The sequence below is a fragment of the Muntiacus reevesi genome, chromosome X (genome assembly GCF_963930625.1).
Source record: "Muntiacus reevesi chromosome X, mMunRee1.1, whole genome shotgun sequence".
NCBI classification, from domain to species: domain Eukaryota; kingdom Metazoa; phylum Chordata; class Mammalia; order Artiodactyla; family Cervidae; genus Muntiacus; species Muntiacus reevesi.
The window spans coordinates 143,743,751-143,761,159 of record NC_089271.1 but is presented as its reverse complement, the minus strand read 5'-3'; the positions used below and the strand labels follow the sequence as shown (position 1 = coordinate 143,761,159).

At 35.5% G+C, this 17,409-nt stretch overlaps 1 protein-coding gene across 2 annotated transcripts in view; it reads left to right on the top strand.

Annotated features, from left to right (window-relative positions):
- Nucleotides 1–17,409, top strand: part of RADX (RPA1 related single stranded DNA binding protein, X-linked) — a 72,847-nt gene that overhangs the window by 10,334 nt on the left and 45,104 nt on the right. For both annotated transcript variants that reach the window (XM_065916480.1, XM_065916479.1), the window contains exons 3-8: nucleotides 829–1,021; nucleotides 11,673–11,781; nucleotides 11,979–12,070; nucleotides 12,178–12,300; nucleotides 15,209–15,313; nucleotides 16,653–16,817. In XM_065916480.1, coding sequence (XP_065772552.1) covers nucleotides 829–1,021; nucleotides 11,673–11,781; nucleotides 11,979–12,070; nucleotides 12,178–12,300; nucleotides 15,209–15,313; nucleotides 16,653–16,817 — 787 coding nt within the window. The remainder of the gene's footprint in view (nucleotides 1–828; nucleotides 1,022–11,672; nucleotides 11,782–11,978; nucleotides 12,071–12,177; nucleotides 12,301–15,208; nucleotides 15,314–16,652; nucleotides 16,818–17,409) is intronic.

Sequence of the window (17,409 nt, the reverse complement as noted above, 5' to 3'; positions counted from 1 at the left end):
TCAAAAATTATTTTGAGTGCTTTGCTAAGCTTTTGTAATAAAAGTTATACATACTTCTAGGGAATTTGCGAAGTGTATAAAGATATACAAAGCTGATAAATTATATCAACCCAAATCCTACCACTCAGTGAGAATCACTGTTAATATTAGTGTGTTTTATTTCCCTGTTTTGTATGTATAGATCATATATATACATACATGTATGTATCTCTCATATATGCACATATCTGTGATAGCATATGTATGTCACATATACCACATCTATGTGTATATGTATTCCTATCATGTATCTGTTGTCATTTAGTTACCAAATCATGTCCAAATCTTTGCGATCCCATGAACTATGGCCTGCCAGGCTCCTCTGTCCATGGGATTTCCTAGGCAAGAATACTGCAGTGTGTTGCCATTTCCTTCACCAGGGGATATTCACGACCCAGGGATCAAACCCGTGTCTCCTGTATTAGCAGGTAGATTCTTTACTGCTGAGCCACTAGGGAAGTCCCCTATCATATATTGCGTATAACTATGTCATATATCATAGTAAATTTTCTTACAAAATGGGAATCACAGTATAAATAATATTTTGTATCATTTAACATTTTCTTAAGTATTTTCTCACATTACTAAAAGTTCTTCATTCATAACTTTTCATCATTACAGAGTCTCTCATATTACATCATAAATTATTTAGTGGATCTCCTATAATTTTGCTTCCTCATTCTTTTTTTTTTCTCATTCTTAAAAAATAAAATTTGAACACCATGTAGGTAAAAGTAACAAATATGCATTTATTAAGTAAAATATGCTTTTACTCTTTTTTTTTCCTAGACCTTTTTGGAAGTTGCTGACAGCTCAGGCACAGTGTCCGTGATTATGTGGAATACCCTGTGTCCTGAGTGGTACAAAAGTCTGCATGTTGGTTTAGTTCTTCTGCTTCAAGATTATTCTGTTAAAAAGAGTTATCCATTCAGGATGCAGCCTCTTCCTGTGGATCCAAAGATCAAACTAATTTCTACAATGGGTTAAGTATTCAGTGACTTTGTTATTTTATCAGTATTTTGTTTGTATAAATTTGCAAAGTACATAAAAAAAAGAAAACAACAAAAAAAAAAATTTGCAAAGTACCATATCAAAAGTCAAAAGACCTTAAAAGCTACTGAAGCTGTTAGAATCTGACAAACCTTTAAATTCTTTTATCCATAAAAAAATTTGAGCAATCACTTAATAAGTATATTTATTCATTTGTTAAGGAGAAGCATCTGAGATATTTATTACTGATTAATGAATGAGTGCCACTTTGGATTTATTTATTTTTCTTTTCTTTCATTTTTTTGTATTAAAATATTAAATTAGTGACTTGAATATAGGTTTCGTTACTTCAGGGTGCCATTTCAAAGGGCTTTTGTCAACATTCTATTTTGAAATAATTTCAAATTGAAAGAATAGTATAAAGAACTCCTGTATACCCTTCACACAGATTCAGCACTTGGCAACATTTACTTTATCATTTCTCCACTATAGATAGATAGATCTCACCTCTGAACCATTTGAGAGTAAGTGGCAGCCATCATATATACATATCCCTTTACCTCTAAACACTTTGGTGATGTTTTACTCTCTATTTCCTCAGAACAAGAACATTCTATTACACAGTCACCATATAGCTGTCAAAACTAGGAAATTTAAAGTTGATATAATAATGTTATATAACTTATGATCAGTATTCAAATGTTGCCAATTATTGTAATCTTGAAAGGACTCTTCCTAATTAGTATTGAAATCACAGTATTGATATCTTGGCATCATCCTTACTATTTGGGGAACATTAGAATTAATATATTAAGTGATTGCTTAAGGTGTAGATATGACTTCTTTGAATTTCCATTTTTCAAAATTGTAGAACACATCAGTCAACAGTTTTAAGCATAAGTTTGTCATAGTTTTATACTGGACTTGCATTTCTATGTATTCTGAACTCCCTAGCTGACCTATTAAGATTAATGACATAGCGAATGTTCAGATAATGTAGCCTTTGTTCACTGTTTACTGAAACATATATTTAGGACAATTTTATACGATTCTGTATTAGTGTCTACCAGCTATTGATGGTAGACATCAATCTGGCTGGGTGAACAAGGTATTAATTAATTTGGTATGACTAGTCCATTATCACATTACTCTTTATCATAGGAGAAGATAAACTGATTGCTGTTGAGATTTAATTAAGAAAATATAGTGAAAGTTGGCAAGAGGAAGCTAATTCTAAACGTGTATTATTGTGTCTGCCAATTCATAAATTCTTTCCCACAACCATGCATCTCCAGGTGACAAAATTGCTTTTGAGTAAAAATTGAGACTTTCTTTGTTAATAGCACATAAGGTAAGTGACTTTGTTGATGTCATATAATGGATCACTGGCATAGTGAAAATTGAAACCTAGTTCTCCTCATACTTAACCTAATGTTCTTTTTACTAAATACAGTGTTTTCTGATATAAAGAAAATTAACTTCAACCACAGTTTCTATATATCTGTGGACAAATCTAGAAATGAGTCTGTACTAATAGCTGCTTCTAAACCTTATAAACATATGGAAAGTGGGACAATAGACAGCATGTGGTCAGTAGATAAATAGTTGTTAAAACATAGCAGTGAAAGTGAATTGAGCTATATGCTACCTCTGCTACATAGAATTATAGGGCCAGATTTTCATAACATAAACTCTCTTTTTAAGATATGCTGCTGCTCCCAAGTCACTTCAGTCGTGTCCAACTCTGTGTGACCCCATAGACGGCAGCCCACCAGGCGAAGCTATTTATATTTTTAAGTGAATAATTACAAATACAGAAATCATTTTTAAAATGAGAGCCTTAATGATAATATGTTTAAAATGCACCTTTTAGTCTTTAGAACAGTTTTACTTATCAGTGTTAGCATCAGTCTCTTATCCCACACCTTTTTAATAAGTAATAGGACTTTTTCCCTCTTCATCAAGTGTCAGTGAGCTATTTCTATAAATAGCTGAATAGGAAATATTATAGGATGTATAAACAGTATAGTCTCTTTCACAACAACTCAACTCTGTCTTTATTGAGTGAAAGCAACCAAAGATAATATGTCAATGGATGGGCATAGCTGTGTTACAGTAAAACTTTTATTTGCAAAACACAGGCAGCCGTCTACAAGCCATAGTTTGCCTAGTGTTCGTGTATAAGTGGACCTCAATACTACTGATACAGTAGTATCATTTGGGGAGCTTTAAAGAACCATGACCACCACACTCAGAGATTTTGAATTATTAATAATTATTCTGAGGAGGGGACCACACATTGATGTGTCTCTGAAACTCCTCAGGTGGATTCTAATGTACAGTCAGGGTTGAAAACTATTGATCTATGATCTTTAAAAATCTCAGTGTGATTAATCATCTTTTAAAGGGAAAAAAAAGCTCTGTAAACTGTGGACACAAAGATAAGTAATATAGAATTCTACCCTTAGAATTAATCTAACCATAAATAGCCTGTGGACACAGCAGGGGAAGGAGAGGGTAGGACGAATTAAGAGAGTAGCATTGAAACATACACATTACTCTGTGTAAAAAAGATAGCTAGTGGGAAGCTGCTGTATAGTACAGGGAGCTCAACCAGGTCCTCTGTGATGACCTATGACCTAAGGAGTGGGGAGGAGGCTTGGGAAGGAGGGGATATATGTATACTTATAGCTGATTCATGTTGTACAGCAGAAACCAACACAACAATTATCCTCCAATTTAAAAAATAATTAGTCTAACAGGGTAACAGATATGTAGGATGAACAAATTACATTAACATGAAAGACTGCTGACAGTAAACGGTAAGAAAAAAAGGATGAATGGAAGGGGAGAGGAAATGAACAGAAATGTAGTTGAGGAAAGAATGAATGGTCTGGAGAGTAAGAATGGGTTGAATTGGAGAAAACGTAAGTAAGGATTAGGAATAAGAACAGGGTAGTTTAAATGTTATGAGATAATACATGAATACGCAATGAAGGCCAGTTTGGTCCATACAGAAATAAGGATCTGTGGTAACTATCACTGCCTTCTAGGTGTTGATGTTGGAACACAAACTGTTGGGGTAATTTAGCTTGGTTTATTTTTTTATGCTTACACATATAGTTATAAGTTATAGAAACTAATGTAATTTTAAAGAAACTAAATAAATGGAAGCTTATGAAGATGAAAATTCTGTTGTAAAAAAAAGGACATATTATTTGCTGGCAGTGTATGATTTTTGTATATTGCCTTTTTGTTTATTGTTCTGTCCTGTCTTATACAAAATAGTGTTCAGTTGACATACACAAATAATAAACCTTTTAAAGTCTTGAGATTTTCAGACTGTATTACATAATACATATTGAGGTAATAACGTTAAGTGTTTTTGGTTTGGGGTGAAGGAGATTTTTAATTCATTTGAAATCCTAGCATTTTAGAGCTGGGAGGGACCTTGAATATAACTGAGTAACTATGGCTATGAAAGTGCTTTGTAAAATGCAAACTATTTTCTAGGTGCAAGGTAATACCATGTAATACAAACTTTCTTCACTCATATATGAAAAAGTAAAAGAGAATTTTGTAGTCACATGTTTAGTAATAGGCAAAATGAGAAAGCAGTCATCTTCATCCTGGTTTAATCTTTGTTTGCTACATAGCAAATCCTTAGAAAAATATTGACATTAAAGAAATAAGAAACCCAGATAGTTCTATAACTACTAAAGTGAATTAGAGGTTTAAAATAATCACACACACACCCACCACCCACCCACCAGGCAGGTATCATTTTATAGGCAAATTATAGCAAACATTCAAGGAATGGATCATTCCAAATTTTCCAGAGAATAAAGTAAGAAGGTATACTCTCTGACTTATTCTTTGCTAGCAATATAACCTTGATAATCAAAACCAAGTAAGAATTTTATGAATGAGGAAAACTAAAGGCTACCTTCAGCTATGAGCATATATACAGATATACAAAATTGAAGGTTAGCAAACTGAATTCAGCTATATGTAAAAAAAAAATAATTACACATTGTGACTAAATTGTATTGTTTTCCAGCAATGCAAAGTTGATTTTACTTACAAAAATAGACAAGTGTCACTACCACATTAATAGATTAAAGAAGGTTGTCCTAGTAGAGTCATAAAAGTCATTTGCTAAAATTTTACACACATTCATAAATTTTAAAAAGAAAATAGCAAGAAAAGGAACTTTCCATAACTGATAAAGGATGTTTGCAAAACCAAATGAAAACAAACACAACTCTTAAGGGGAAAATTTAGAAACACTCCAAAATTTTTTGGGGGGGCCATGCCTTGTGTCATACCAGATCTTAGTTCCCCAACCAGGGATTGAACCCGAGCCCTCTGTAGCAGAAGGGCAGAGTCTTAATGACTGGACTACTAGGGAAGTCCTGAAACACTCCTTTTTAAAATGAGGACCACTTAACATTACACGCGAGTCAGGATGGCTGCTACCCAAAAGTCTACAAGCAATAAATGCTGGAGAGGGTGTGGAGAAAAGGGAACCCTCTTACACTGTTGGTGGGAATGCAAACTAGTACAGCTGCTATGGAGAACAGTGTGGAGATTTGTTAAAAAACTGGAAATAGAACTGCCATATGACCCAGCAATCCCACTCCTGGGCATACACACCGAGGAAACCAGATCTGAAAGAGACACGTGCACCCCAATGTTCATCGCAGCACTGTTTATAATAGCCAGGACATGGAAGCAACCTAGATGTCCATCAGCAGACGAATGGATAAGGAAGCTGTGGTACATATACACCATGGGATATTACTCAGCTGTTAAAAAGAATTCATTTGAATCAGTTCTTATGAGATGGATGAAACTGGAGCCCATTATACAGAGTGAAGTAAGCCAGAAAGACAAAGACCAATACAGTATACTAATGCATATATATATATAGGGGCTGCATCAATTTACAATCCCAACAGTGCACAAAGGTACCTTTTCCTTTACATACCTGCCAACATCTATTATTTGTTGTCTTTTTTGATGATAGCCATTCTAACAGGTGTGTGGTGGTATCTCATGGTTTTGATTTGTAGTTTCCTAATGATTAGTGACGGAGAAGGCAATGGCACCCCACTCCAGTACTCTTGCCTGGAAAATCCCATGGACGGAGGGGCCTAGTAGGCTGCAGTCCATGGGGTTGCTAAGAGTCAGACACGACTGAGCAACTTCATTTTCACTTTTCACTTTCTTGCATTGGAGAAGGAAATGGCAACCCACTCCAGTGTTCTTGCCTGGAGAATCCCAGGGATGGGGGAGCCTGGTGGGCTGCCGTCTATGGGGTTGCATAGAGTCAGACATGACTGAAGCGACTTAGCAGCAACAGCAGCAGCAATGATTAGTGATGTTGTGCATCTTTTCATGTCCATTGGTCATTTTTGTGTTGTCTGAGAAAAATAAATGTCTATTCAGGTCCTCTTCCCAGCTTTTAATTTAGTTTTTTTTCTTTGATATTTGTATAAGTTCTTTGTCTATTTTGGATATTAACCCCTTATTGAATTATCATTTGTAAATACCTTCTCACATTCAATGGGCTCTCTTTTCACTTTGTTGATAGTTTCCTTTGCTTTGCAAAAGTTTGACATGGTCACATTTGTTTATTTTTGTTTTCATTTCCCTTGCCTGAAGAGACAGATCCAAAAATATATGCTAAGACCAATGTCAGAGAGCATACTGCCTCTGTTTTCTTTTTAGAAGTTTTAGGGTTTCAGGTCTTACATTTAAGTCTTTAATCCATTTTGAGTTTTATTTTTGTATGTGGTGTGAGAAAGTAGTCCAGTTTGATTCTTTTGCATATAGCTATCCAGTATTCCCAATGTCATTTATTGAAGAGGCTGTTTTTCCCCATTGTATATTCTTGCTTCCTTTGTCATGGATTAATTGACCATATAAGCATGGATCACCAGGACTATATGCTTAGGGGTGCCTCCTATGTGGGTTGTGTGAGCCCTCCTATTGTGAATGACTACTATGGGTGTGCTGGTAGGCAGGGCAGCTCCTGGCCTGGTTGGCTGCCAGACCCTATCTTGTGTGGAGGCTGCTGCCCACTGGAAGGTGGGAGCCAGTCCCTGGGCAAGGGATGGGATTGTTGACTGGGTCCATGGCTAGTGCCAGCCTGCTGGTGGGTGGGCCTGGGTTGCTGCAGGATTAGCTACTTGGTATGGAGGTGTTCCAGGACTGCTGCTGACCAGCTGGTGGGTGGGTAAGCCAGAGACTTCTGCCACAGGGCAAAGCCCCAGTCACACCTGACCCACAGACTCAGCTGTGGAACTTCAAGGATGCAGCAGAGAATGGGGGAGAGGCTGCCCTGGCAAGGCTTCTTTCACCTAAAGGACACTTTCACTTCTCTTGTCTGTGTCATCCCTAACTTTCACTCTTGAGAAAACACTAAATATTGGAGGATCAGAAAGAGGATATCTGGTGTATTGAGACACCCATTAGCATTTTGATAAGTCCCCCAAGGTGCACCTCAAGGTCTCTTGATGTTTTCCATTTGAGGAACTGATGCAGTTCCAGTTCAGGGGTTTCTCCCTGTAGACAGGGCACCCAGTTTGTAAGGCACTGTTTTGCATAAACATCACAGGCTTAGTGGGACTTGGAAGTCACATTTGGGGCATTCTTGCCATTTGTTTTTTTTAATTTCTGGGCATCTCTTTGCCATTTGCTTTTTTTGGGTAACTTCCTGCTGGCGTGATTTGGTTTGGTTTGTTTGCTTTGAGTGCACAGATATTTTGTACTAATTGCTTCCTCTAAGGTTCCACCTCTAAGTCCCCTAGGAAAAATCCTAAGTGATTGGTAGACCCATCCTTATGATCCGATGAGGAGAAAACAAAAACTTGACAAAACTTTAACAAAGTTTTCTAGGGGGAAACTTGCATTTCTGTCTTGGAGATGTAAATGTTCTATCTGATCTTCCTAGGACAATCTGTGTTTGTGTGTTTGTTATGTATGTGTTTTGAAAACTCTGACATTTTGGACAAAGGTCACAGGTCTAATGGAACTGGGAAGCCATGTTAATGTGACTCTCTGACTGGCTAGGTTTTGGTTTATTCTGGTTACTTTGGTAACGCACAGACATCTGATACTAACTGCTTCCTCTAAGGCTTCCTCTACATTTCCTTGTTTCTTTCTCCTCAAACCCTCTGCGAACAGGCAAGTGGCTATGGAAGCAACTGAGGAACTCTGGCCAGGGTTACTCTGGTGTGTTCCAAAGGCCCCGCAGCCCACTGTACCACAGTATCTGCCACCCAAGCTAGTGAAGGCTCTCGTTTCTTTCTGCCTTAAGTTGAGAACCAGACCAATTAAAATTGTACAAGCACAGGTCAGGCACTTTTAAAAGCAATTAGGGTGCCTGCTGCTTGAAGACTCCCTTGACAGGATAAGGTGGATCACGGAATGGACCAGGCTACTAGGGTATCCACTCCCAACAAGACAACTTCCGTGCAATGCCAGACACATCTGGTTCAAGCCTAACACTGAGCCCACTTTTCCCTGGCCACTGCCTTCCTGGCAAGACTATGAGGTGGATACCTCAGCCTATCTTTCCTGTTACCTTCACCTCTTTCCCCCTTGGTCCAGATTGATTTACAGGAGGCTAAGCGTTGCCTCTGAGCCTCCCCAAGAGACCTTCTTCCCTAAGCTAGAAAAGGAAAAGTAAAAGGAAAAGTAAAACTTTCCAACATAGGTAAATTGGTATGTCAGTCCTTCAGTTTCACTGAGGTAGCCACACAATTCTTTTTTAAAAAAAAAGAAATACAAAACTATCCTTGTTTTACAAATGTAATCTTTATAGGACCATAAGGGTGGCTCCAAAATTAATCCAAAACCCACCAATCCTTTTACCACTTCCCAAATCTTCCATGTTTATCTTAAGAGGCTTGTAAATATTTTCAAAAAGGGGAAACAAAGTCATCCTAGGAAGACTTGCCTGTATCTTTGAGATGCAAGTGTCCTATCTGGTCTTCTCAGGACCATTCATCTCTGCTGTCTTTTAAAATGCAAATTTTAGAGGGGATAAACTAGAAGTTGGCTTGTCCAAGATAAATAAAAATCCTAAATGCTTTTTCTGCAAATATTTAGCCATCTAGTCAAGTGAATTTAACTTGTTTCATCTGTCAGAAACCCAATTTTAATGCAACTTCTTTTGTACACTGATGGGTTTTACATTGCTGAACCTGACTCAGGACTGAAATCTTGAAATAAGAACTGAGGTCTCTGTGTGTGTGTATGTGTCTTTGACTTTGGATAACATTGCCTTGGTTGATTTGTAAAAGAGCTCTATTTAATTGACTTAAATTAAAGTAAGTGTTTACAAACCAAACAATTGAAAATACAAAAGAAATTAAGCTAAGTGAGTTTCAGGCTCACATGAGCTGGGAAATATTTAGAATCAAATTAATATCTGAAATTAATGCTTGTTATTACAAATTTGTCAGCAAGAAAAGGAACTTGGTATGAGGAAACTTTTAAGGACAGAAAATGTAAATGAAATAAGAGCTTTAGGTAAATTCTATTAAGGATAACAGTGGCATAGTGGTAAAGAATCTGCCTGCCAATGTAGGAGATACAGGTTTCATTCCTGGCTTGGGAAGATCCCCTGGAGGAGGAAATGTCAACCCACTCCAGTACTCTTACCTGGAAAACCCCATGGACAGAGGAACTTGGTGGACTACAGTCCATGGGGTCACAGAGTTGGACACAACTGAGCATTCAATATTAAGAGAAAAAAATGACATTATATTCCTATATCATACCTATAAAAATCAATGCCAGACATATCAAATGCTTAAATCTGAAAGGCAAAACTTTTTAGAAAGTATCTGTTTGCCTTTGGGATAAGGAAGCATCTTTTGGATAGCACACAGAAATGGTAACCATAAAAGAAAGATTAATAAGCTTAACTAGATTAAAATTAAGAACTTCTGGGACTTCCCTGATGGTCCAGTGGCTGACTCTGTGCTCCCAGTGTAGAGGGCCCAGGTGCTATTCCTGATCGGTAAACTAGATCCCACATGCCACAGCTAAGAGTTTACATGCCACAGGTAAAAGATCCTGCATGCTGCAACTAAGACCCAGCACAGCCAAATAAATAAATAAAATATTTTTAAAAGGATAAAACAAAAATTATGAACTTTTGTCCATCAAAAGACACCCCCATGGTGGATTCAAGTCAATGAATGGCAAAACCAGTACATGTTGTAAAGTAAAATAAATAATTTTAAAAAAGACACCCCCCAAAAATTCAAAAACTGGGTGAAGATGTTTGCAATAGTATAATCAACAAAGGCATTCACTATATATAAAGAACTAATACAAACAAGAAAAAGACAATCCAGTAGAAAAAAAATTCAAAAATATTAGGAGGTATTTCATGAAAGAGGATGTGTAGATGACTATAGGTATATGAAATGTTGAACATAATTAGTAGTAAGAGAAGTACAAAATAAGACCACGACAGATTGTCATTTTGTATCGTTAGATTGACAAAAAATAAGAAATTTAGGAATTTCCCTGGCTATCCAGAGATTAAGACTGTGCTTCCACTGCAGGGGACACTAAGATTCCATATGCTGTGTGGTACAGCCAAAATAAATAAATTTAACAGAGCCAAAATTTGGAGAGGATGTGGCTCAATGGAATTCTTGCACATTGCTGCTGAAACTGTTAATAGTTTAAATTAATATTTAATATTTAGTAAATAATAATGAATATTTATAGTATTAATAAACTAAGTGAAGAGTTAATAAATACTGCTTGAGAACAGTTTGAAATTATCCTATAGAGTGACTTCCCTGGTGGTTCAGACAGCAAAGCATCTGCCTACAATGCGGGAGACCCGGATTTGATCACTGGGTTGGAAAGATCCTCTGGAGAAGGAAACGGCAACCCACTCCAGTACTCTTGCCTGGAAAATCCCATGGACAGACGAGCATGGTAGGCTCCTGCAGTCCATGGAGTCGCAAAGAGTTGGACACGACTGAAGACTTCTTCATCCTATAGAGTGGAACATTTGCATATTTTATAATCCAGGGTTCCCCTTCTGGATATAATACCTTAGAAAACGTTTGCCTGTGTGTACAAGGAGATATGTAGAAAAAAATTCATAGTGACTGTTTGTTATGACAAAAGCTGGAAATAATCCAGATGTCCAGCAATATGATGAGGAGTAAATAGAATTGTAGTATATCAACACCCTGGAACATTATTCGCAGTAGAAATGAGGAAAAAATGCTGCATGCAGCTGCATGGATGAATTTTAAAACCATAATGTTAAGTGGGAAAAAATGTAGCCCTAAAATACCACATTATGGTATTACTCCATTCATTTAAAGTTCAAAAACAAATCCAAATAGTGTACTATTTCGGCAAAAACACTTAAGTGATTTTTTTTTAAAAAAAAACTTTTTAAAAATTTAAGTATATGGTAAAACGCAAAGATAAGTGGATGTGATAATGTCAGAGTAGATAGAAGAAAGCTATTGATAATCTAGTTCTCAGGTTTAGTGGTGGACTCAAAGCAGTCAATCTATTTTTTGCTGTGTGATATATACATGTGTATATTATTTCATATGTTTTCATATTAAAGTAATATATTTCTTTTTCAGAAATCTGCCTGAATGTTCGAGATCCTCCAACTAATATAGTTATCATCCCAGAAAAGCAGGTGAAACCAGAATGGAGATTGCCAAAATTAAATCACCGTTTTGTTACGAGGTAAAATAGATTCTTGTAAAATATCTCAAATATTTATTTTCACTGTTAGTCACTGAAACAAGGTATTATAATTTGCTCAAAATCTACCCCAAATTATGCTGTAGCAGTTAAAGAGATATGATTTTCATTCATATTTGTAGAATGCTCTTTTGCTGTTTAAAAATAAGATATCTATTTAATAATTTTCCTTCTTTTAGATCAGAACTGGATAAGATGCCAAATAATTCTATCTGTGATGTTATTGGCGTCTTGGTTTTTGTAGGAAGGGTCCAGCGGTCAAAAAAGAAGGGTAAGCTTTTGATATTGAAAGTCATAAAATGTATTTCAGTGAATAATTCTGTGTTCATATGTGCATAATCCATTGTCTTCATTTATTCTAATGTTCTATCCCTATAGATAGCCGTGAAGATTTTTGGTCATATCGCTGGATTCACATTGCTGACGGGACTTCAGAACAACCATTTATAGTGGAGCTGTTTTCAACATCTCAGCCAGAAATCTTTGAACATATTTACCCAAGTACTCAGTTCAAATATTATTATTGTTTTATATTTGGAAATGGGAGCATTAACTGAAAAAAATAGTAGAGTATACTAACTTAAAATGCCATGATATTGAGCTAGCAAATTCAAGCAGTCTGATAGCACATATACATTTTTTCTATATTAATATTATAAATGGTATTATAGATACTAGCTGTCTTCTGGTTTTCTATTCAGAATTAATTTGGGATTGAAACTAGTTTTTTTCAATTCTCACTTTTAGCATTTTAGACATAAAAGCTTAAAATTCAGTGAAACTAAAGCATAGACCGTTTCCTTTGTATCCATTTGGAAATTGAATTAATAGACCCCATTTAAGACAATGAAAACTTTACTAATGTAGAATTAACTGGGAGAGGATTGGGAAACTATGTAATTAAATAATGACAGTGGTAAGTATGATGTCCTTTGAGTATGAAATTAATATTAGGTTAATGGTGTTAAACTACCTGGTCAATATTTTACTTACTTTGGTGTTGATTTTTCCCCTTATTATTCATATACATAGGTATTTTTTCCACTTCTTTTATTTATTTCAAGACATTTAAAGTATGTCCTACATTTAAAGTATGTCCTACTATGTATTTTATGTAACAACTTAGTCTACAAATCTATTTTGATGAGGAAAAATATATTTAATACTTTCTTATAACAACTTCAGTGAAATTTTTCGTTGTTTGAATTTGTAACATAAAGCTAGTTTAGATATGGTGAGCTATTTTCCAAATGACTATATGAATGAAATACTGATTGTTAAATGCTTGCCAAAATTGGGAAAATTCTCAATCTTGACTACATGTATTTTTTTTGATCAGCAACAACATAGAGATGGTAGAACATCGGGATACCGAGAGACTATATATGGGGCTGTTCTGCTACCCCTTTATTCTCTATTGTAAAATAGTATTACCCACTATTCAGATATTACCTCATTAGAATCCATCTTATGCCTGTGAGATTAAATTTTATATATATATATATATATGAATAGAACTAAATATTTCCCCAACTATGATTGAAGGGGAGAGCAGAAGGGGAGTTTTGACCAAAACCAAGGTATGGGTTTCCAAGGTAAGTGGGGCTTTGACCTTTCATATAGCTTCTCTCAGGGCATAGATGGTTGATAGTGATGATAGCTCATGACAATTTAGATGGGTTTTATGGCCAGGTCCCTCTCTCTTTATAGCCGCTGTAGCTGTTTTAATAGCTAACAGACACAGGTTTTGGCAAGTGATTTTTCACAGAAATGTTGCCATGTAGTCACATTCTATATCTTATGGAAACATGAAATATATCTTTTAAGAAAAGTTTATATGGAGCTTAATGAGATTTACTCTAGTACAAGAGTTGACAACAATCACTGTTCATTTTCATCTTTTGACTAAGAGTGAAGGAAAAAATTGTGAAATAGATGGTGAATATTAAGGAACTTCAGGCCTATGAAGGAGAACATGACTAAGGATCTTCTGGAACAGTACCAGAATCCTTTGGTAGTAGAGCATCTGTTTTACTTTGTACGTGTGTGTGCTCAGAATCACAGGCTTTGGCGATTCATGGTGCTGTGGAAGGCCCATGGTGTGTGCGTGCTGGGCACTGCTGGCCCAGGGCCACCTTTTTTACTTTTCATTAAGGAAAGTGAAGAACTAAGGGGAAATTTTTTTCACTGCTTACTATATATTAGTTGCTCATAAATGTTAATTAATTTTGTACTTGCAGTTACCTTTTAAAGAAGTGATGTTTTTACAAATTTATGGGTGAGGAAATAAAGGTCAAGAGAGATTTTAAACAGCTAGAAGGTGTTAGGTTCAAATGTCTTATTTTTAGCAATCATGAAATTAAAATGAGAGATTTCTTTAGTATTCTTATGTCAGCATCTTCAATCATGAATACTCACATCTTTGTACAGTTTTTGAAATAAATGAAAAACAATATAAATCAAGAGAATTATTCTCAGTCATTTGAACGGATTTTATTTCTTTGCATTGCTCCAAATTAAAGAACTAGTAAATGAGAGATACGAAATAAATTTATAGATATTATCATGCTCTAGGGAAATATTTATTCTCAAATGAGAGCTTACTGTTGATAGGAAATTGCAAGTATTTGTTTTATTTCTTCATTTCCTAATTTGTTAGACAACTGTTTTGGCACATGGTAAGTTAAAATTTTAAAGATATTGTTGGATAAGTAAACTCTTCCTAAATAACCTGATAGTTAAAGAACAGTTGATAGCTTTTGAAAGTGGTTGAAATCTGAAGACACGATAATCTTATTTTCAAGGATTCTTTTTAGTCTATCTAGTTGGTGAGGAAAGCCAACAGAAAAGAATACGTGGTAGAAGCCCTGTCTTTGAGATTTAAAGTCTAATTGAGAGAAACACAATTAAAACACTTGCATAAACAAGTTCACATTAATAGTGTGTAGCTCTATCTGATAGAAAGAGAGAGTAATTTCGGGGATCAAGGTTAGATTGGGTTAATCAGTGAAAACATCATGGAGAAGCTCAGTTTTTTTTCTCTGTAGGAAATAATGGTTCACACTCTGTTGTGTGGCCAATTATAAGACTTTTGCTCTTCAACTGTCCAGCAAGCAGGGCCTTCAGTTATGTGCAGCTGCTATATTAATACTTCCTAAAGGAGAAGTGTTAGATCCTTGTTGCTCCAAGTGTGGTCAAAGGGCTAACAGCACTAGTATCACCTAAGATCTCACTAGCAAAGAATTTCAAGCCCCACACTAAAACTACTGAATCTGAATTTACATTTTAACAATTTTCCCAAGTGATTCCCAAGTTCAATAAAACTTGAGAAGCACTCTGTTAGATCGTGATCTAGGTATTTCCCTTTGAAATGCAAAAATAATTTCATAAGTGTTTTCTTTTCCTGCAGTGACACATTTCATGTGTACACAGCTGAAAGTTGTCAAAAATGATGCTCAAGTACCTAAACTGCTTTACCTGACCACTACAAACGAGAGTCATATATTTCTTACTGGTAAGCAATTTCTTTGTATATACTTAATTGGAAATCTAATATATTTTCTCTTCATTAAATTGAATTTTCTTTTATAACATTCAAACACAAGATAGCCTTATTTTGATCTCCTTCACTATAAGATTGGTTTAACAAAGAATATGTGTGTGTGTGCACGCGTGTGCACAGTAGTTGCTCAGTCGTGTCTGACTCTTTGCAACCCCGTGGACTGTATAGCCCATCAGGCTCCTCTGTCCATGGAATTCTCCAGGCATGAATACTGGAGTGGGTTGCCATTCCCTTCGCTAGGGGATCTTCCCAACCCAGGGATCGAACCTGGGTCTTCTGCATTGCAGGCAGATTCTTTACCATCTGAGCACCAGGAAGCCCCAACAAAGAATATACAGCCTATGAAATCTATTGCTTCAAGATGATTTACAGTTCAAGCAACGATTTTCTGACTTCTGAAGAATTTTATGTCCTTTGGTTAACTTTAATTCCTTCTTAATGTTAAATTAGATAATCATAAATGGCTTCATAGATTGAAGACTGTTTGGCCCTGTATCACAATAAGGATTCAACTAACAGTAGTTTTAAAATATTAAAATGAAAATGTATGTTAAATTTTGGTCCCCAGACTTGCATTTTACTTACATAACAAGCAAAGTGTCACTGCTTATCTACAAGTTTATTATTTTTTTCCATTCCCTCTGATAGTGTGGGCAAGAAAATCAGATGAGTGAGAGTACTGTGGAATGTTGTACTTACTAGAATGCTACCATCTTGGTAATTAGGAAATTTGTCAAAGAAGAGTCCTAGGAAGGATGTAATACACATCTTTGTTTATACCTCATTTTATAAATATGAATAATATCAGATCTAATATATACCAATAATATCAGATGTAGATGACACTTAAGTACATTTCAAAAGCATGAATTTAAATGCTGAGCTATATTCACAGAAAATTTAGTTCATATGTGCTATCATACCTTCAGGTTAATACATAAAAATTGGTTAAGAAGATGCTAACCAGTTGGATAGTTAGAAAAGTCCAGGCTATCAGTTTTCTTTCTCTTCTGGCTTTTTTTGGTATCCTACAGACAGCTACAGTGTAGTCCACTGAAACTGTAATATGTTTGATTTCCTTCTAGATTTAGGATTTATTAACCATCTTTGATAATTTTTGTATGCATATTTAGTATAATTATGTGCTACATAGTGAATAAATTGACTTCTTTTCTTGGTGACATAAGATTGATCTTCTATTAAAATGTTTTTATACACAAAAATGTCCAGGCAGTTTACTACAGTGATTTGTTTTTTTTTTCCCCTTATTTTTTACCCTTCATGCAATGAGGTCATAAAGGCCAGCCGTGTACCAATGATGCCAAGGTAAAAAACTTTATTCAGTGGATTAAAGCGAAGAACGATTCTGGTGAAGTGAAGAATACTGTTATGGGTGGATATTACCCCTATCCACCAGTGCCAGAGACATTTTTGAAGTATAGTAGTTCTCTTAAAGGTAATGATGAAATTACTAGTCGTTTTTGATTATATGCTATATGTATGGTATATGCTTGTCATTTAGTCATCTTTATTCTTTAGTTTGAGTAGGCCAAAATGTAGCAACACTCACTGTTAATAATTTTATCTTTATCAAGATATAAAAACATATGTCATGTCCCATAAAGGTGGATATTTTGATTTTATTAGACTGTAAGAAAAAAGGAATATAGACTGACTAAATGGAGATAATATCTTGATTTAAGGTCTTTGAGATAAAATCTGAGTTGGTAGATCCCAACTCCTATAACATTATTTAGATTAAACATATGAAAGGAAACATTGGACAATTTGATATCAAGATACAGAAAACTGTATTAGGCCACTTTTATGGAATGATACATAGATATCCCTTGGTATCCATAGAGGATTGGTTCAAGGAGCCCCATGGATACCTAAATCTACAGATGCTCAAATGCCTTACATAAGGGATATATAGTGATTACAGTTGGCTCTTTGTATCCGCAGGTTTGCAAAACTTATGGATGACTGTGTATTGGATATAACACAGTTGAGGCTCCACCTTTAAATAAAAATGATATCAAAATTAG